Source organism: Lissotriton helveticus, chromosome 6 (assembly GCF_964261635.1).
Source record: "Lissotriton helveticus chromosome 6, aLisHel1.1, whole genome shotgun sequence".
In the NCBI taxonomy this organism is placed as follows: domain Eukaryota; kingdom Metazoa; phylum Chordata; class Amphibia; order Caudata; family Salamandridae; genus Lissotriton; species Lissotriton helveticus.
In genome coordinates, this window is record NC_136067.1 from 426,320,784 (window position 1) to 426,341,235 (window position 20,452).

General features: G+C 49.3%; 1 protein-coding gene across 2 annotated transcripts in view; it reads right to left on the reverse strand.

The window, feature by feature from the left end:
• Positions 1–20,452, reverse strand: part of LOC144762635 (ribonuclease H1-like) — a 575,280-nt gene that overhangs the window by 465,545 nt on the left and 89,283 nt on the right. For both annotated transcript variants that reach the window (XM_078647869.1, XM_078647870.1), the window contains exon 4: positions 6,705–6,806. In XM_078647869.1, the coding sequence (XP_078503995.1) occupies positions 6,705–6,806 (102 nt within the window). The remainder of the gene's footprint in view (positions 1–6,704; positions 6,807–20,452) is intronic.

Genomic DNA, 20,452 nt, shown 5'->3' on the forward strand with positions numbered 1-20,452 from the left:
ATCTTCGTCGTCGATGGGACCACCGTCGACGGTCTCGTCGACGAACTCGTCGTCATTATCATCGTCGTCGACGTGGTCGACGTAGTCTTCGTCGTTGCGGCCGTCGACAGCGGCCTGCTAGTCGTCGTCGACGTGGAAGCCATCATCGTCGACGAGCTCGGAACCTTGAACGTCGACGAAGTCGCCGTCGTGGACACTGCTACCGTCGACGAGCCCGTCGACGGAGCCACAGAAACAGCGGGAACTTTAGCCAAAGTCACAGTCGTCGACGTACCTGGTGTTCTCGTCGTCGACGGACGCTGTTTTTTCTCCGGCCCAGATCCTGAAGTGCCAGTAGAGTGTTTATCACTGGGCTTGATCTTTTTGGAAGGAGGAGAAAGGATCACCACCTCCTTTTTGTCCTTTAAGGCTGGCACCACTGCTGTAGCCTGTCCCTGCCTCTCCTTTACACTTTCGTGAGGAGATTGAAGGGGACCAGCCCTCTCAGACCTGTCAGAGATCTTGTGAGGGGCTTTAAGAGGGGGCTCAGATGTCGAAGAACCAGGGGGAGACCTACCCCTCTTTGATCTTTGCGAGGAAGCAGCAGACACGGAATCCTCCTCATCCGAAGAGAGCACCTCCTTGCGTGTCTTCATCTTCTGAAGCCAGGTAAGTAGCCGGCTGTGACGGTGTCCCGGTGTCCTCCCCCCCAGGATACTGTCCCCCTGCGCCTTTACCTCTTCCCGGGGTCGTCCACACGGACTCAGGCCGGTCAAATCCTCGGGTCCGCCCCCGAACCGGAACAATAACAGTGACCCACAGTCCCCCGCCTCTCTCTCCAATACAGGAGCCAATCACGGACCTGCAAGCACCGGAAGCACTACGCCGTGAACCCGGAAGTCCCGCCTCGGAGGTAGCGTCGGAACTAGTGAAAAGCCATTCGACCAGTGGAATCAGGGTCGGAGAATCGTGGCAGGATACTCAGGCTGGAGCGGGAGACGGAGGAGACGAGTCAACCGAAGTAGACGAGTGGTCGGAGGAGTGGTGGAACCCTTAAGGAGGAAGCTGAAGAGCGGCCGTAGCTCACCTGGAGAGCTACGGCAGACCGCGTGAGTACCTTTAACCGCCCCTGGAGCGCGCTAGGTGCTCTCTGTATATATTGTACATAGTCTCCGCACTTATAGGCACTAATCACTGTGAATAAGCGTTTTTGTACAGCATCTTCACCGTGCACTGTCCCGGTCCTCGTCACGTCCTGAACACCCTTTCTCATTCACTATCTTTGTCCTTGCCTGCCGTCCTTCTTCCCCGTTCCCTCCTTCCCTCACCACCATCCGCTCCGCCCTTTCACCTCCCGGTGTTGGTAGTGGCGTACTTGCCGAGTCCCTGTTCGGACTAACGGTCTCTCTCTCTCTTCTTGCCCTCCGAGGTCCCTCCACCAGCAGCAACGACCAGGAGCCCGGCAAGGACCATCTGAAGAGAGCTACGCCCCACAGACGCCCAATCCGAAGATCAGAAGACCGCTGTATTCACGTCTTGCGTGACTGTTGTACTACAAATAAAAACCCTAAATATAGCACACTATCTTCGGCCTCCTTGCCTGCTTTACCGGCCCGCGGACACCCCACGACCACACCGGCCTTCTCTGTCCCGAAGAGTCTTGTTCGAGAAAGTCCTGCAGATCTTGCAGTCTGTGGCCTTGTGGTCAGGATATAAGCAATAAATGCAATTATCATGCTTATCCTCCACAAAAAGACGTTTTTTGCCACAAGAGGCACAGGACCTGAATAAGGCCTTCTTCTCCTTGTCAGACATGACGAATTGAAGCAGAAACTTGAAGAAATAAGTAGAAAAACAGTGAAAACTGAGCAGAGCTCAGTGGAGACTCCCTAGCACAACGTGCGGTAGAAAAATCTGAGGCTCTGAGCTCTCTCAGGAAGGTTCTAGAGGGTGAGGCTGCTCTGATTGGTCCTGGCAAAAGTTTGGTCTCTTTTTACAAAAGGAGGTGGATAGAATACAAAATGAGATGAGGCCTAGGCCTAGGTTTCTCTTTTGTGTCTATGGTTTTTATACTACCGAGGCTCCCATTCCGACGACGGGGAATGATACAAAGCATGGGAATCTATGAAAGTTCCAATACTGGGGCAAGCAAAAATCTGGGGTGGCCATGGGATTGCAGACCCCACTCTCCTACAAACGCTTTCAGGAAGAAAAGTAAAACAATGCACACTTGATTCTATCTCCCACAGTCGAAGGTGTGTTAAAAAGTAGATGGGTATGCAGAAGCCGCCCATACTAGCATGCTAAGCTTAACGCATGATATGCAGGGGTAAAGGTTAATGTACGACATGATTCGACACACAAACAGTCCATACCAGTCAAGTCGGGGCAGGGTTGCAGGATGGCGCAGAGACTAGATGGGAGTTTATCAACAGGCTGCAGCAGTATCATAGACAGTACAGCCTGCGGGCACAGTGTGATTAAAGACAAGATATCAGTCAATGGTAAGAAAGATAAACCGGATGCATTCCGAGCACGCCAGGACGGGGTTGCAAGTCAGAGGCATACACTACAGCGTGCTTAGCACGTCATCGCTGTGAGAAGTTGGCCTGATATGCAGTGCTTACTATTCTAGTGATCACTAAGCATCAGTCCAAACAACCCTTATTGATGATTGGTTGTAAGTCAACCTTATAGACCAGCTATCCTAGTAGCATGGATACGAGCAGTCTAAGGCTAAGACTCTAGAGGGCGTGTTAAGCCAGCTGTTTTACCATCACATTACCCCTTGAACACCAAGTGAAAGGACACCACACAAGTTGTTATGAAAATAAACAGATATTTATTCATAACAAGACTACCCTGAACTCTTTGAGTCAGGGAGCTAAGCACATAACAAAACTCTTACGAAAATACTTTAAGTCGCACAATTTACACAAATGCCCTAGGGGCACGAAAAACCATATACACAAGAAGTGGAATGCGAACTTGCTAGCAGGTAAGTAGTACTTTTCTAGACTCAGGAATCGCTAGGCCTACAATTCTAAACACTGGGATTAGATGCAGGAGACCAGTGGACGTCGTGTGCAGAGTGGGAACTCACGCGTAAGGCGGGAAAAAGTCTATGGAGGCTAGCAGTTGCAAAGTTACTGTTCTCGGGCGAACCCGACTAGGTGGATCAAAAACGGGAGTGGATCCGAACACTTAGGGTGTTGGACTATGCTGGAGCACCGGAGTACTCAGGTTACCTAGCCCAGGGGCTGCGGCTGCATAGGGTTGAAGTTGCGTCGGAAACCCTCGTTGAAGATCCAGGAGCCTGAAGAAAGAGTTGCTGGCAGGCGACCAGTGAAGAAAGTTCGGAGTGATCCAAGCCTGGATCAGGGAAGAAGAAACCTGTAAGCAGAGGGGACCAAGTTCTGAATCACTAGCCAGTGATTTGAGTGGGCACCAGGATGGCACCGGACGAAGTCACCTCAGCCAGGTGAGTGGGCGCTGCTGGGCTCTGCAGTCTCTCGGACCAGGAGGCGTTGTTGGCGACCAGGATGGAGGTGCGAGCTGTCCCACGAAGGTTCTTGCTGTCGACGTCGCTGGACCCAGGATTGGGCAACAAGTCTTGGCAAATGCAAGGCCCACGCGGTGGACCTAAAATGGCTTCTTGAGGGGACCAGGAGGGTCCAGGGTGCTGCTCTTTTGGAGGGGAGCAAGGGCTAGTCTGGAGCAACCAGACCAGCAGTGTTTGTCGTCGTGGAGCGTCGTGAAGGGGTCACTAGCCAAACGGGCAAGCGACCTGGACAACGCGGTTGGCAGCAAAGAGCAGAAGGGCCCCACGCAGATCTCGTGGATGCAGGGGGGCTGAACTTCGGTGCTGGAGCTGCTCAGGGTCGGGGCTTCTCTTACCCCAAAGCACTCAGTCGAGGGTCACTCGGGAGTCGTGCTGGACAAGCGTCGTGCAGTTCTGAAGATGGCTGGTCCCTCGAGGTCTCGTCACACCCACGGATCACAGCTGTGCTGATGATATAGGTTGAGGTCAGAGGTGCCAGGGAAGCCGGTTCTCGTCGTGCTGGAGCAGTCTTGATCCGAAGGAGACTGGCAACAAACCGCGATGCTTGTTTGGTGCCTGCTGCTGCAGGGTGACTACTCTTTAGTCACAAGGGAGAATCTTGGGAAGAAGTCTTGAGCTCCTTTCGTGGAAAGTAGTTTCAGGATTCAAAGATGATCTGATTTTGGAAGGGGGCCAGTTCCTACCTTTATCCTGCAAAAAGGGGCTGGCACGCGACTAAGTCCTGCCCTATGGGTGGGACCAGGAGGGGGGTGGTTACACCCCTCTCCTTTGGCGGGCTTTCCCCAGGCCAGGGGCTGGAGTGCCCCTGGAACTGGTTTCAGCCGGCCTATGCACAGTGAGCACCGGGGTGCCACTTGCAGTCACCTTCCTCTGAAGCCCTGCCTACCTAGGATACACAAAATCCTGTCTGGGACGGTGCTGGCACCGCCCCTGACAGGAAACCCTTTGTCCTTGCCTCCTGCTCTGGGAGGACTCCCAGCAGCAGGAGGGCAGACTTGTGTCTCGGTGGCAGCATCCATTTTGTGGAGCTAAGGCTATGTCTAACTTTAACCGGGGTTACAGGTTACATACATGTCGTGTCCCTCTAGAAGGGTGGAATGCTAACCCCGTCGCCAGAATTGGCGAGGGGTTAGTATTCCAATTCGTATGACACCTTACTCGACATGTTCTGATAAAGAGTTGGCATATAACCGCGAGGATTATAATGCACTTAAGAATATATGGTATGCGATATCATGGAAACGGCTAAGGGATGGATCCCGAAAGCCGCAGACAGGCTCAGCTCATGCCAGAGCACTATCTCACACGATTCCAAGGACTCTGCCTTCAGGATTGTTAAGGCCTGCCATAGGAGTGACTGATAGGAGATCTGGGTGTCCATTTAGGTTTAGATATAGGGATACTATATCTAAAGCAAAGGGTGAGTACACCACCTTGCCCCCAGCTGTCAAGCAGCCAGTTGTGTCTGTTTGGTTAGTCAGTCCAGGGGTGGCATAATACATGCTGCAGCCCCTGGGAGACTTCTGGGTACACCTCAGCCCTGGGTACAGGGACTTGGAAAGGGCCCAGTGCCAATTCAGTACCTGGGTACAATTTGGAATAGAGAGAACAGCTAGGCTGTGGGTCTGATTAGCAGGCCCACAGCCAGGGAAAGTCGTAAACCAGTGAAGCAAAAAAGCAAAAATCTGGGTGATCATAGGATTGCAGACCCTACTCCTACAATCGCGACAAAAGCAATCGCATATTTCAAAAAATGAGATAGACCCCTTTGTAGCCAGGGGAATAGGGTACTTAAAACAGTAAAAAGAAATCTTCCCTTGGCTAACTAATTCACAGGGCACAACCAGTAAGGTTGTTAGAACCAAGTAAAAACTATGAACACTAGATCCTTTAGCTATCTAGTTCACTCACACAACAGTAATATAGCTCATTGTTTATTATCATAAAAACATTGTCTACAAATACAATTTTTGTTAAAAACAACTCATTGCGCGCCTACATTAAAACCAAATAGACAATGTCAAAATACAATTTTGATACACATTAAAAAGAATGTTTTTCATCAAATTATATTAACATTCATTGACTGACTAAAAGAATTACACAGAGGAAGGGGAAAGAGACATACGTTATTTGTCATTGAGTTATGCACGTTGAGACCTAACACACACAACCATGACCTGGACTCGTCTGTTTTTTAGCTACAGGCTAGGTTTGGTCCCTTGATCGTGCGAGGAAGGCGTCGACGCGTTTCGATGGTCTCTATTGATATTCTACATCTTTTTCAAGACTAAGTAATGAGTCTCTCCTGTTCGGCACTGGTTGGTTGCCACTGACTCAAGACTCCTGATCACATAGCACAAGGAAAACAGGAACAGCAACAAGATGCATGAACAGAACAAAATGAAGGTCTGAACACTCTATACTTAGAAAACCTACAACATTAAGATCTTGTGCTATGTGTTCAGGAGTCTTGAGTCAGTGGCAACCAACCAGTGCCTAACAGGAGAGACTCATTACTTAGTCTTGAAAAAGATGGTAGAATATCAATAGAGGCCATCGAAACGCGTAGACGCCTTCCTCGCACGATCAAGGGACCAAACCTAGCCTGTAGCTAAAAAAATCAGACAAGTCCAGGTCATGGTTGTGTTTAAGTTAGGTCTCAAAACGTGCATAACTCAATGACAAATAACGTATGTCTCTTTCACCTTCCTCTGTGTAATTCTTTTAGTCACAGTCAATGAATGTTAATATAATTTGATGAAAAACATTCTTTTTAATGTGTATCAAAATTGTATTTTATGACAATCCATTTGGTTTTAATGAAGGCGCGCAATGAGTATTTTTTAACAAAAATTGTATTTGTAGACAATATGTTTTTATGATAATAAACAATGAGCTATATTACTGTTGTGTGAGTACTAGATAGCTAAAGGATCTAGTGTTCATAGTTTGGGTGGTTCTAACAACCTTACTGGTTGTGCCCTGTGGATTAGTTCGCCAAGGGAAGATTTCTTTTTACTTGCACTAATGCATACACTGACCGGATACACTTTTTTCTTGCCTTACATTGCTGCTTTGAAGTGGTGGATAAAAAGTTAAAGAGTGATGAAGTCTCTGAACAGTACAGGTGGAAGAGGAAAAATAGATGCGGCTTCCTTACCAGCTGGTTCGGTGTTGTAGCCTCTGCTGTACTGTGCTGGTTCCGAATAGTATTCTTCTGAGGAGTATGAATCATATGATGGTTTATACCCAGAACTTGACCCTTTAATGAAATAAAAAGAAAGCAAAAACAAAATCACCATAAAAGAACTTCAACTAAGAGGAAATAAAAACCTTACATTTAGACACTTTATTCAGTTTGCCATATAGTAAAACATGCAAACATCAAGTGCCAATTTTTAAAGAGAACACCTTCTCCCATACCCCCTAAATTGGCTCAGTCCCTTCTCCACAGTGAAAACCTCAAACGCATCCACCACAGAAGATAATCACCCTTGTTCAAGCCTTAATCAATGAGAAGTTTGCTGTTTCTTACTCTGGCTAGCATATCTAATAGATTGGCTAGAAAAAGAGGGGGGAAAAAAGGACTGCTTTAATAAGCTTTACATTTCTAGCCCTACCACAATTCTTCATTCACGAAATTAAGGCATTCTCCTCACTGAAGTGTGTCTAAACTGGAACCCTTTTGCACAAACAATTTTCAAACTTGGAATCAGCGGTACATGTGGATCCCCGTGTAGGAAGCTGGCTCGGTACATACACTATACCAAAATGAGGTTGAGAATGCACGTAGTCCAATGGAACCCCAAAGGGAGGTAAAGGTAGATCGCACCTTACTCCATTTGTGGTAGTGTGGGTGAGCATTAAGGCTTTCAGAGGGTAGTGTTAAACATTTGTTGTACACACTCAGGCAAGAAATTATGTCACACACTCAAAGACTCAAGTCAGACCGATTTGTCTAAAGAAAAAAAAACTTTAATTTCTTATAACTAAGCCAAGCCTGGTGCAGGTAAGTGAAATAAATGCTTTGCAAAATCTTATGTAATGTTTTTACAAATGAATGGAGGTCCAAATGCAGTTGAAATATTTACAAGTAAGTCACTGTTTCGAAATTACTTTTTAGTTACTTTCGGATTATTATGCATGTTACTTCTTAGATTACTTTTCAGATTGCTTTTGCTAATCAGTGTGATAAGCCTGTTTATCACACTGAAACATCTCCTAGACAAAAGGTAAGAAATTCACTTTTATTACAGACAGTTTAATGTTCCGTACAAAACAACTCCACGAAAAACAGTCAATGTATTCCTATGGAGAAAAATGAAGCTAACGGTTTGCATGAAAGAAAGTACAAGTTTGTGGGCGTTAATATTGTGGAGTTAGAACCGGGGTTACCCCAGGGTCAGAGATGCACTCTCAAAGCACCCGTAGCGGCACTAGGGCGGCGGGTGCAGAGGGCTGAGGCCCAAAGTGGGGGGAGAGGATGTGGTCCGATGGCTCATTGTTTTGGTTGGGGCCAGAGTCTGTTGGTGGGCAAATCCAGTGCTCACGGGAGACAAAGTCTTTGGTTTGGAAGTCAAGGCAGGTCCTCTGGGTTCTCGAAGTTGCTGCCTGAAGGGCACACCTAGATTTTGCAGAAGCAAGTTCGAGGTGGGGAAAGGTTGGAAGGGCTGGGGCCAAGTCAGTGGGCGTCCTCCTCTTAGTTCAGCACAGGTTCTTTGGTCCTTTTCTTGTCGATTGTGGTCTGTGGAGGCAAGGTTCAGAGTTACCCCTAAATAGTAGATTTCGACGTGTTACAGGTAGGTAAAAGGTTGGGACCAATGGGTCCCTTCCTTGGGGTCGGTCCCCACTTATGCCACCCTTCAGTGGGAGGAGGGCATATGCCTCACTCTGGTTGGCTGTGTCAGCCATCTGCAAGATAACAGGGATAGAGTTGTGATTCACCTCACCTCCCCCACCGGTGGGGTTGGCAAAGGTGGGCACACCTCCCTTCCTTACTTGGTTTTCCCGCATATTCTCCCGCCTAAAGAGGGGGTCAGAACCGGTGGGAGCCAGTTGTTGTAAGCAGTAAAGGGCTGGGGTAGCTCACAAAGGCGGCAAACCTTTGAAGCTTCCCCTTCGTGAACCCTGCCCATCCTGGGGAGGAGGCTTGGCACCTCGTTCCAGGATGTGCATTGATTCAGACCCCTGAGAGCAGCAGGATCTCGACCCAGGGGTCCAGAAACATGCCTGGGTGTGGCAGGTGGCGAGCAGCTACTCAGCCTGGACACTAGTGTTCGGTTATTTTCAGGGGGCACCTCCGACGACCTCTGAGCGCATTTTTTATTAAATGCCACACTGGCATCCGTGGGGGTTAAATGTGCTGATAACTTTGATAGCAAACTTCCCAGTTTTCAGTAAAGGCACCGTGGTGCTGTGGAGTTAGTAACTACAAACTGTAGGAAAGTGACAATATATACTGGACCAAAGTAAGGTACAGTGGGTGTATAGAGTCCCCAATCTCCAGAGGTATAACAGAGATTAAAGTCAGATCTGACCTTAATCTCCAAAGTGGTAGCTTGGTCGAGCAGTAAGGCAGTACCAGAGGACAGTGTAAACCATTTGTTGTACACAGTCAGCAAAAGGTTTCACACACTCAAGAACTGAACTCTAGGCCAATTGTTTTTATATCAAAAGATAGTTTTATTTAAGAACCAACAGGTATCAAAATATACTTTATCAATATGAGTGACTTCAGGTAGTTACTTTGCAGAAAGGCAATAAACTTTGTAAACACAATAGTTACAGTGGTTGCAATAGGCAACACAATTCTAAACACAATTTAACATTGAGCTCAATGGGTTTTTCTACATAAATACAGTTTATTACTTTAAGGATTACTTTTCTAACCACAGGACTGGATCCTGGATTCAGTCCCGGGACATAAGCTGTAAACAGTTAAGTAAAAGCGTTTTGGTTACAGCTGTGATTTTTAAAGAATATAAATGTATTTTCAAAGTTGACACTTACAAACTTTTCAGAGAAAAACTAGCAATATTATCCTATGGAAAGAAATTCAAGTCACAGGTAGGTTCTCGTTACTTTTGTAATCCAGCATTGGACTCAAAGGTTCAGCACTGGGATCTCTACCTAAGACAGGTCAGTAATTATGTTTTAGCAGTTGGTACGATTAAGGAATATTTGTAGTTTGCAAAAATCAACTCAAAAGAAATTCACAGAAAAGCAATCAATGGTTTCCTATAGAAGAAAATTCAGGTTACTGGCATGTACGGTTATAATTACTTTTGCGGTTCAGTACTGGGCTGAAAGGTACGGCTTCTCCCCTGATCACAGGTGAATACTTTGGAATTCGAACTTTGGCTGATTTTATAGGAATATTTTCAGTTTTCAAAACTTCACTCTTCGTGACGTCCATGTTATCCAATGGCAGGTAAGTGAATTATTGGTTTCCAGGTGAGTACTTGGTTGGTGAAGTTAGGGTTGTGGGCATAAACTGAGGGGTCCCCCATGGTCAGGTTAGTACAGTTAGTTCGTTCCCAGCGGCACAGGGGCGGCTGGGTGCAGAAGTAGGTAGGCCCAATGTTATCCAACGAGGGAAAGGGCTAGCAGGCCATGCAGCACTGGGAGCTGGGCTCCTGGTCACTTGCTCAGGGCAAGGAGGGGGGGGGGGGGGGGTAGGATAGGGCCAAGGGGTCACAGCCAGCGGCACTCGGGCAGCTGGGTGCAAGTTCTTTTTAAATGCCGGGCGCTCAATGTTATCCAATGAGGATCTTGAAAAAGGAACAAAGGCTGCAGGCTCGGGGACGGTGACTCTCCAGTGGCGATCAGCACTTCGAGAGGTAAGTTGGGATGATTGAGCACAGGTAGGTACCCCAAAGGGAGGCACAGGGGGCCGGGTGCAAGGTTGTCTTTGGGGGTCGGAAAAGCTTACCCTCGGCTGGTCGCAGTTGGGGTGGCCCCTGGTTCCGAGTCTGCAGGCGTCCGCTGGTTCGTCGAGGAGGGTCTTTGGGCACTGGACTTTGGGCCCCACTCACCAAGGGGACGTCCTCGTGGTCTTTGTTCGGGTTGGCCCGGACTGGGCTCGGCTGGTGCAGAGTGGGCTGGTCCAGAGCTTCCTGGTGAGCACCAGGTGGGTTGTTGCAGCAGAGCCTCTGCTGATGGGAGTCCCAATCTTCAAGAGGGTCAAGGCAGGCAGGTCCTCTGGGTGTCCCAAGGTTGCTGTCCGCGGGGGTCGCCGGGCTTAGGCAGGAGCAGGTTCCAGGATCAACACAGGCCGGTAGGGCTGGGGCCAAGTCAGTTGTTGTTGTTGTCGTCCTGTTAGCAGCTGCGCTGCAGGTCTTCTTGATCTTCTTTCTTCTTTTGCTATCGGGATCTGAGGGAGGAAGGTTCAGGGAGACCCTAAATACAAAATTTAGGGGTGTTACAGGTAGGGCAAGGGCAGGAACCGATAGATCCCTGTCCTGGGGTGAGGACACCCCCTAGTCTGCGCCTCTCCTGTGGGAGGTGGGCAGGAGCCTAGCTGGGATTGGGCAGTGCTCCCCATCTACAAGATGGCCGGAGCCCGGGAGCGTGCTTCACCTCGCCTCCTCTACCCGAGGGGTGGAGTTGGCAAAGGTTGGTGCACACCCCTCTTCCTGACGTAGTTTTTCCCGCCAGTCTTCCTGCCAGAGTGGGGGCAGAACTGGTGGGGGCCAGTTGCTGGGTACAGCAAATGGTCTGGAGAAGCTCTCAGAGGCGGCTTGCCTTTGAATCTTCCCATTGTCCATCCTGGGGGAGGAGACATAGCACCTTGCCCAGGATGTGCATTGCTGCAGGCCCAGGAGAGCGGGGACCTCTCCACCCAGGGGTCCAGCAACATGTCTGCTGTGAGGCAGCCTCTGCAGCCACTCAGCCCAGACGTGGATTGTAGGTTCGGGTTTTGGAGGGCATCTCTAAGATTCCCTCTGGTGCATCGTACATCAAATGCCACACTGGCATCAGTGCAGGTTTAATGTGCTGAGAAGTTTGGTACCTAACTGGTCAGTCTTCAGTGTAGCCATCATGATGCTGTGGAGTTCGTGATGACAACCTCCCAGCAACATATACTCTTAATGGCATCACTGCACACAGTGCCCAGGAATGGCCCTGGGTACTGTAGGGGCACAGGGCTCATGCACCTGTGCCCTTACCTCTGGCATAGGGCACCCAGCTAGAGGGGTGACTGAAGTATGCCAGGGCAGTGGGGTCTGTGGGCATGGCACACAGGGATGTGTGCCATGTCGACTTTTGGTTTAGTTCTGTACTTAGGCACTCAGCCTGCAAAGGCAGTGTGTGGGTGCCAGGGTACAGGGCCCCTGAGGGTGGCACAATAAGTGCTGCAGCCCTCAGGGGTTTTCCCTGGTCACCATGCCCTGGGTACCTAGGGTACCATTTACTAGTGACCGGTGGCCAGAGATGCCAATTGGATCTTTTGTTTCAGCATAGTTTTAGGGAAGGAACACAGGCCCTGGGTACCTGGTTGGCAGGAACCCAGAGCACACTCAGTCAAAGCAGATGAGCAGATCAGAAAAAAGAGGGGGCATACCAATGCAAGAAAGATGGCACTTTTTCACATTTGGGTTTATGATTCTAGCTCTTACAGGATCTTTAAACACTTCTGGTGCATGTTCAATGACTCCTTTAATCATTGGCAGTATCTGAAAAGATTTTGGGATTGTTCAAAAGTGTCTAGTAAAATAGCTTCCTCTGCCTCATCTGAATGCATGGTGACATTGTGATAGATGGCAGCCCTATTAATTAAGTGTTCAACCCCAATATTGTCTTCTGGAGAAGGTTCAGATGGATATATATGTGGGTCAGGAATATCTGGTACATCCTGTGGGTTTGGATACTCCAAGTCTGGTGAACCTGTTGGGTAGGGAAAAGGTTACTCATCATTAGCATCCTGTGGAAGTGTATGTTGTGGAGAATGAGGAGAATTTAGAGGTGAAATGTTTAAAGGAAGAGCAGGAGAAGGAGATACAGGAGAAGAAGGGTGCATAGGAGATGTGGCAGAGTCCTATATGAAAGGCACTGGAGGTGTAGGTGCTGTATCTGACTTACTCTTCCTGTGTGGTGGAAACCTGTCCTGTTTCTGGATCAATGTAGATCCTTTTTTGTAAAGGATCTGGTTGGAAAAGCTCCTCTTATTGAGGCACAGCCTTCGGCGCCGATTTTTTCGGTTCCGAACCGGTTTGTTGCTAGTCTTTAGCCTTAAGAGTAGATGTTGAGCCCTTTGGCATAGATTTCGGCACCGAAGAGATCGTCTTTGGAGCCGAAGCATGTTTTGTGGACTTGGAAGGATCGGAAGCAGGCTTTGTCTGTTTCGGCATCGAGGGTATAGGCTTCAGAGTGGAAGCTGTTTTCGGTGTATCGAAAACAGGCTTCGTTGTTTTCGGAGCCACTCTGTCTCTCGGAGTCGACGGTTTCGGAGTGTCATTCGGAACAGGGACCTTTTTGTTTCGGTGCAGAGGGAGCAGGTGGTATCAGCATATGCTGTTTGCTCGGTATGGAACTACCGGAAGGCTTCATTATCTTCTTTGGAGCCGGGCTCGATGGCGTGGCTTTTGAAGTGTTTTTTCGGTCTCGACTGGGCCCCACAGGTGGAGTGTTGATTTTTGCCTTCGATTTTGGTGTTTGGGCTGGAGTAGGGGCAGTGGTACTCCAGCGTTGACCCGAAGGTATGGAGTCATCTGCCTCGGTAACGATCTGGAGATCGGAATCTTCCTCCGGGACACATGGACCGTCGAAGATATCCACTGGTTCCAGCGCTGATCTCTGCATGTCGCGTTGGCGGGCCCTCCGATCCCGAATCGTCTTTTTTGATCGAAAGTATGCACAGGCCGTGCAGCTGGATTCGTCGTAGTCTGACGATATGCACAGGTTACAGACCTTGTGATTGTCACTGTGTGGAAATATTGTTCCCTTCGTAGGGCATCTTTTGAATGGCGTCCTTTCCATGAGGTGTAGGCCTCACGGCGTGGGTAGGCCCACCAGCCCACGTTGACGACCGTAATCGAACTGATGAAGTCTATTCGATGTTTGTTGGTATCGAAAGTTGTTTGGTGAAGTTTGAATACGTTTTTACGCATCGAAGTACTTGAAAAGTAAATGTCAAACCGGAGCGGAAAAGTTTCATTCGAACCCAGTGGCGGAAAAAAACAATCTAAGGATGGAGCTGATGCCCATGCGCACCATCGTCCAAGGGAGGAGTCACCCATCTCGTGACTACAAAGACTTCTTCCAAGACGACGACAACATGCAATCATCCGAGCCCAACACCAGGTGGCGATCTAATGCAAAGCATAGAATCTGCAGCTCATATCCCACGAACAAGTATTTACTCACCGGTTTACAGGAAATGTCCCAGTGCTGAATCCGGGCATCCAGCACAGAGTAAGAAAAGTAACATGCAAAGTAACAACTGCAATTTACTGAAAAAGCCTTTTCATTTCAATGCACTGTATTTGCCAAGTGTTGCAACCTACTGCATTCCCAGTAAATCAAACAAAGTACAATTTCCATTGCAATTTCAAACTGTTCTACAATCAGCAACTTATTCCTTTAAAGCAGAGATCTTCAGACTTTTGTTTGTTGAGCCCCCTGTAGGAAGGTAGATCCCCGACTATGGTTGCCCCCAACTTTTTGCCTGGTGTTTTGCTGGTTTTCTGACTTAGTTGACCTGGGGCCCTGCTATTCAGGACCCCAGGCCCACTGCTCTCTCTGTAAAATGGCTTCCATGTACCTTAGGTACATATCTAATTGGATACTGAGTCACCTTATCAGTCCCTGTCCAGTGTACCTTAGGTACCCAGGGCATAGGTGTACCCAGGGCCTACCAGGGGCTGCAGCATGTATTATGCCACCCCTGGCTGGCCATCCAAATCTGACAACTGGCTGCACGACAGCTGGGGCAAGGTGGTGTAAACACCCTTTGCTTTAGATATAGTATTCCTATATCTAACCCTAAAAATGGACACATATATTCCTATCAGTCACTCCTATGGCAGGCCTTATCAATCCTGAAGGCAGAGTGCTTGGAATCATGTGAGATAGTGCTCTGGCATGAGCTGAGCCTGTCTGCGGCTTTCGGGATCCATCCCTTAGCCGTTTCCATGATAACGCATACCATATACTCTTAAGTGCATTATAATCCTCGCGGTTATATGCCAACTCTGGTATCGCTTTATCAAAACATGTCGAGTAAGGTGTCATACGAATTGAAATACTAACCCCTCGCCAATTCTGGCGACGGGGTTAGCATTCCACCCTTCTAGAGGGACACGACATGTATGTAACCCCGGTTAAAGTCAGACATAGCCTTAGCTCCACAAAATGGATGCTGCCACCGAGACACAAGTCTGCCCTCCTGCTGCTGGGAGTCCTCCCAGAGCAGGAGGCAAGGACAAAGGGTTTCCCGTCAGGGGCGGTCCGTCCCAGACAGGATTTTGTGTATCCTAGGTAGGCAGGGCTTTAGAGGAAGGTGACTGCAAGTGGCACCCCGGTGCTCACTGTGCATAGGCCGGCTGAAACCAGTTCCAGGGGCACTCCAGCCCCTGGCCTGGGGAAGGCCCGCCAAAGGAGAGGGGTGTAACCACCCCCCTCCTGGTCCCACCCCTAGGGCAGGACTTAGTTGCGTGCCAGCCCCCTTTTTGCAGGATAAAGGTAGGAACTGGCCCCCTTCCAAATCAGATCTTTGAATCCTGAAACTACTTTCCACGAAAGGAACTCAAGACTTCTTCCTAAGATTTCTCCCTTGTGACTAAGGAGTAGTCACCCTGCATCCGCAGGCACCAACCAAGCATCGCGGTTTGTTGCCAGTCTCTCCTTCGGATCAAGACTGCTCCAGCACGACGAGAACCGACTTCCCTGGCACCGCTGACCTCAACCTACATCATCAGCCCAGCTGTGACCCGTGGGTGCGACGAAACCGAGGGACCGGCCATCTTCAGAACTGCACGACACTTGTCCAGCACGACTCCCGAGTGACCCTCGACTGAGTGCTTTGGGGTAAGAGAAGCCCCGACCCTGAGCAGCTCCAGCACCGAAGTTCAGCCCCGCTGCATCCACGAGATCTGCGTGGGGCCCTTCTGCTCTTTGCTGCCCACCGCGTTGTCCAGGTCGCTTGCCCGTTGGCTAGTGGCCCCTTCACGACGCTCCACGACGACAACTACTGCTGGTCTGGTTGCTCCAGACTAGCCCTTGCTCCCCTCCAACAGAGGAGCACCCTGGACCCTCCTGGTCCCCTCAAGACGCCATTTTAGGTCCACCGCGTGGGCCTTGCATTTGCCAAGACTTGTTGCCCCAATCCTGGGTCCAGCGACGTGGACAGCAGAAACCTTCGTGGGACAGCTCGCACCTCCATCCTGGTCGCCGACAACGCCTCCTGGTCCGAGACTGCAGAGCCCAGCAGCGCCCACTCACCTGGTCGAGGTGACTTCGCCCGGTGCCACTCTGGTGCCCATCTAATCACTGGCTAGTGATTCAGAACTTGGTCCCCTCTGCTTTCAGGTCTTCTTCCCTGATCCAGGCTTGGATCACCACTAACTTTTCTTCACTGGCCGCCTGCCAGCAACTTCTTCTTCAGGCTCCTGGTTCGTCAACGTGGGTTTCCGACGCAACTTCAACCCTATGCAGCCGCAGCCCCATGGCTAAGTAAACCAAGTACTCCGGTGCTTCAGCATAGTCCAACACTCCTAGTGTTCGGATCCACTCTTGTTTTCGACCCACCTAGTCGGGTTCGCCCGAGAACAGTAACTTTGCAACTGCTAGCCTCCATAGACTTTTTCCCGCCTTACGCGTGAGAGTTCCCACTCTGCACACGACGTCCACAGGCCTCCTGCATCTAATCCCAGTGTTTAGAATTGTAGGCCTAGCGATTCCTGAGTCTAGAAAAGTATTACTTACCTGCTAGCAAGTTCGCATTCCACTTACTGTGTATATGGTTTTTCGTGCCCCTAGGGCATTTGTGTAAATTGTGCGACTTAAAGTATTTTCGTAAGAGTTTTGTTATGTGCTTAGCTCCCTGACTCAAAGAGTTCAGGGTAGTCTTGTTATAAATAAATATCCGTTTATTTTCATAACAACTTGTGTGGTGTCCTTTCACTTGGTGTTCAAGGGGTAATGTGATGGTAAAACAGCTGGCTTAACACGCCCTCTAGAGTCTTAGCCTTAGACTGCTCGTATCCATGCTACTAGGATAGCTGGTCTATAAGGTTGACTTACAACCAATCATCAATAAGGGTTGTTTGGACTGATACAAAGTGCTCACTAGAATAGTGAACATTATATATCAGGCCAACTTCTCACACCCCCCCCCAGCTGAATTATCCAAGATAAAATGTGCGCAAGTTGTTTTTACTAGGATGCTTCGTTTTACACAGGACATAGATTGATTATAACACCACCAACATTAATGTGACGGGTGTGCCTGTTTTTAGCCAGAGACTGTCAATCTGTGGGTGGATTTTCGCTACAGCCATCCTCAGGTTGTGCTCCACATCCTGTATTGAACGGTACTTAGTCTTTAATACCACAAGTGCTGAGAACCCACTCACATAAATAGGACGACCTGAAAGGCAAGAGTTTTGATAGCAGTTGTGCTGTGTGTACAGATTCCGTGAGGATGAAGCACTCTTGCTTTACTTCCTGAAAATTAAAAATGTATTTGCTCTTGTGGTGTTTAGTCTGGTAACAAGTGGCTGCCTAAGAGTGAATGAATATGCTACTTACCAGTATGCATCTGTTCTTGGCATGTAGGGCTGCTAACATTCATATCTATAGCATAGATCGCCGCCTAGTGTTGGGTCCGGATGATTGCACATTGTTGTCCTGGAAGAGTCTTCGAAGTATCACGAGATAGGTGGCTCCTCCCCTGGACTACAGTGCGCATGGGCATCGACTCCATCCCCAGATTGTTTTTAGCCATTGTGGCAAAGATGGTGTAATCGTGTAAGTGATGGCCATGCTAGAGATTGAATGCAAGAAAAGTCTGCAGCCGCTACGGGCGCCGGGGAGGAGGGCGGGCGATATGAATGTTAGCAGCCCTACATGCCAAGAACAGATGCATACTGGTAAGTGGCATATTCAGTTCGAGGCATGTGGGCTGCTAAATTCATATCTATAGCATAGAACACATAGCAGTCCCTCCATTAACTGCGGCCGCCCGTGCCAGCTGCAGAAGTCTGAAAAAGTGTTTTAAGAACAGCCTGTCCTACAGCTGCCTGCTGCTTGGAATGCACATCCACAGTAATGTTTGGTAAACGTATGTGGTGTAGACCATGTGGCTGCCCTACAAATGTCTTCCAAAGGAATGTTACCTAGGAATGCCATGGAGGCCCCCAACTTGCGTGTGGAGTGTGCCCTGGGGGGACCGGTAAAGTGCGCTTAGCCTTCCGATAGCAAATCTGAATACACTTAACGATCCACCTGGCTATTCCTGCTTTGGAAATGGGGTTGCCTTTATGCTGGGCTGAGAAGGCAACAAAGAGTTGCTGTGTCTTTCTAAAATGTTGTGTTCTGTCAATATAGTACATTAGCGCTCTTTTGACATCAAGCGTATGGAGCATTCTTTCTGCTACTGTTTCGGGGTTTGGAAAGAATGCGGGCAGTTCGATGGTTTGATTGACATGAAACTGCGACACCACCTTCGGAAGAAACTTGGGGTTAGTGCGCAGCACCACCCTGTTTGAATGTATTTGGATGAACGGCTCTTGGATAGTGAGCGCTTGCAGCTCACTAACACGTCTGAGCGACGTGATAGCAACGAGAAAAGCCACTTTCCACGTTAGAAACTGAAGTTCGCATGAGTGCAGTGGCTCGAAAGGTGGGCCCATCAGCCTAGTGAGGACCACATTGAGGTTCCACACAGGAGCTGGTGGAGTTCTAGGAGGAATGACTCGTTTCAGCCCCTCTAGGAAGGCTTTAATGGCAGGCACCCTGAAAACAGAGAGGTGCTGTCTATTCTGGAGATAAGCCGCTATGGCGGATAAATGTATCCGAATGGAAGCGTACGCTAGATTGCATTTGTAAAGATGTAACAAATAGCAGATGATGTTAGGAATGGATGCATCTAGCAGGTTGATATTGTTGTCAGTACAGTAAATGGCAAACCGCTTCCACTTTGCTGCATAGCAAGCTCTGGTAGTGGGCTTCCTTGCCTCTCTGATGTCCATGCATTCAGGAGGCAGGTTGAGGTAGCCAAACTCTAGGACCTCAGGAGCCAGATCGCCAGATTGAGCTGTTGCGGATCTGGATGCTGAATGTCGCCATGGTTCTGCGTCAAGAGGCTGGGTGTGAGATGCAGCCTTTGATGCGGTACCACGGAAAGTTCTAGAAACGTGGTGTACCATGGTTGGCGTGCCCATGTTGGAGCAACCAGGAAGAGAGTCATCGAGTGTTGCTTTAGCTTTTTTGCCACCAGCGGAATGAGAGGCGCTGGGGGAAAAGCGTACGCAAATTTGCCTGACCAGTTCATCCATATCGCATTCCCCTGCGACTGTCGGTGAGGGAACCTGGCGGCAAAGCTTTGGCATTTTGCGTCTTCCCTTGTGGCAAACAGGTCTATTTGTGGATGACCCCACTGCCGGAAGTACGGGTGGAGTACTGATGGATGTATCTCCCACTCGTGCATTTGATGGCTGTACCTGCTGAGCAGATCCGCCATCTGATTGTCCTTGCCCGGGAGGTGTTCCGCCATGAGGAAGATGTTCCTCTGAATGGCCCACTTCCACATGCTCTGAGCCAGATGAGACAGCTGTGGGGAGTGAGTACCTCCCTGCTTCTGGATGTAGTACATGGCTGTCATGTTGTCCGTCCGGATCAACACGACCTTGTTGCACAGATGTACTTTGAAGGACTGGAGCGCCATGAAGATTGCCATCAATTCCAGGTAGTTGATATGCAATCGTTGTTGCTGGGTTGACCACAGTCCCTGCACCGTGTAGTGGAGCACATGTGCTCCCCACCCTTGGAGAGATGCGTCCGTCGTTAGGACAATCTGTGGCACAGGCTCTTGGAACGGTCGTCCCTTGCAAAGGTTGTGTGGATTCCACCAATGCAGAGAGTTGTATGCCCGACCGGTCACCAACACTAGGTCTGTCAGTTGTCCTCGAGCCTGTGTCCATTGATTTGCCAAGCATTCCTGGAGGGGGCGCATGTGCAACCTTGCGTGCGGGACTATGAAGATGCAGGAGGCCATCATGCCTATCAACTGCATGAACACTCTCGCTGGCAGGGAGAGTTGCGGTCTGAATCGTTGGATCAGCGACTGAATGCTGTTGATTCTGACTGTGTTTGGCTGAGCCATAGCAGTCAGGGTGTTTGTCGCGCCCAGATACTGCCGTACATGGGCTGGTTGAAGGTGCGACTTTGGGTAGTTTAGCGAGAACCCCAGGCTGTGAAGGAGTTGAATAGTGTGGGACATGTGTGAGGCGCATTGTCTTTCCGACTTTGCTTGAACGAGCCAGTCGTCGAGGTACGGGTAGACATGTATGTTTTGTCTCCTGAGGTGCGCCGCCACTGCCGCCAGACACTTTGTAAACACTCAGGGGGCAGTAGTCACACCGAAGGGTAGCACTTTGAACTGATAGTGCTTGTTGTGAATGGTGAACCTGAGGTATTTTCTGTGGGACGGGTGGAGTGGGATGTGGAAGTAAGCATCCTTGAGGTCTAAGGTTGCCAGGAAGTCCCCCTGGTTGAGAAGGGGAAGTATCTGTTGCAGTGTCAGCATGTGGAAATGTTCCGACAGTATATACATGTTGAGAGGGCGGAGATCCAGAATGGGTCTGAGGGATCCGTCCTTTTTTGGGATGAGGAAGTACAGGGAATAGACCCCTGTTCCTTCCTCCTCTACTGGCACGAGTTCGATTGCTCCTTTTTGAAGCATTACTA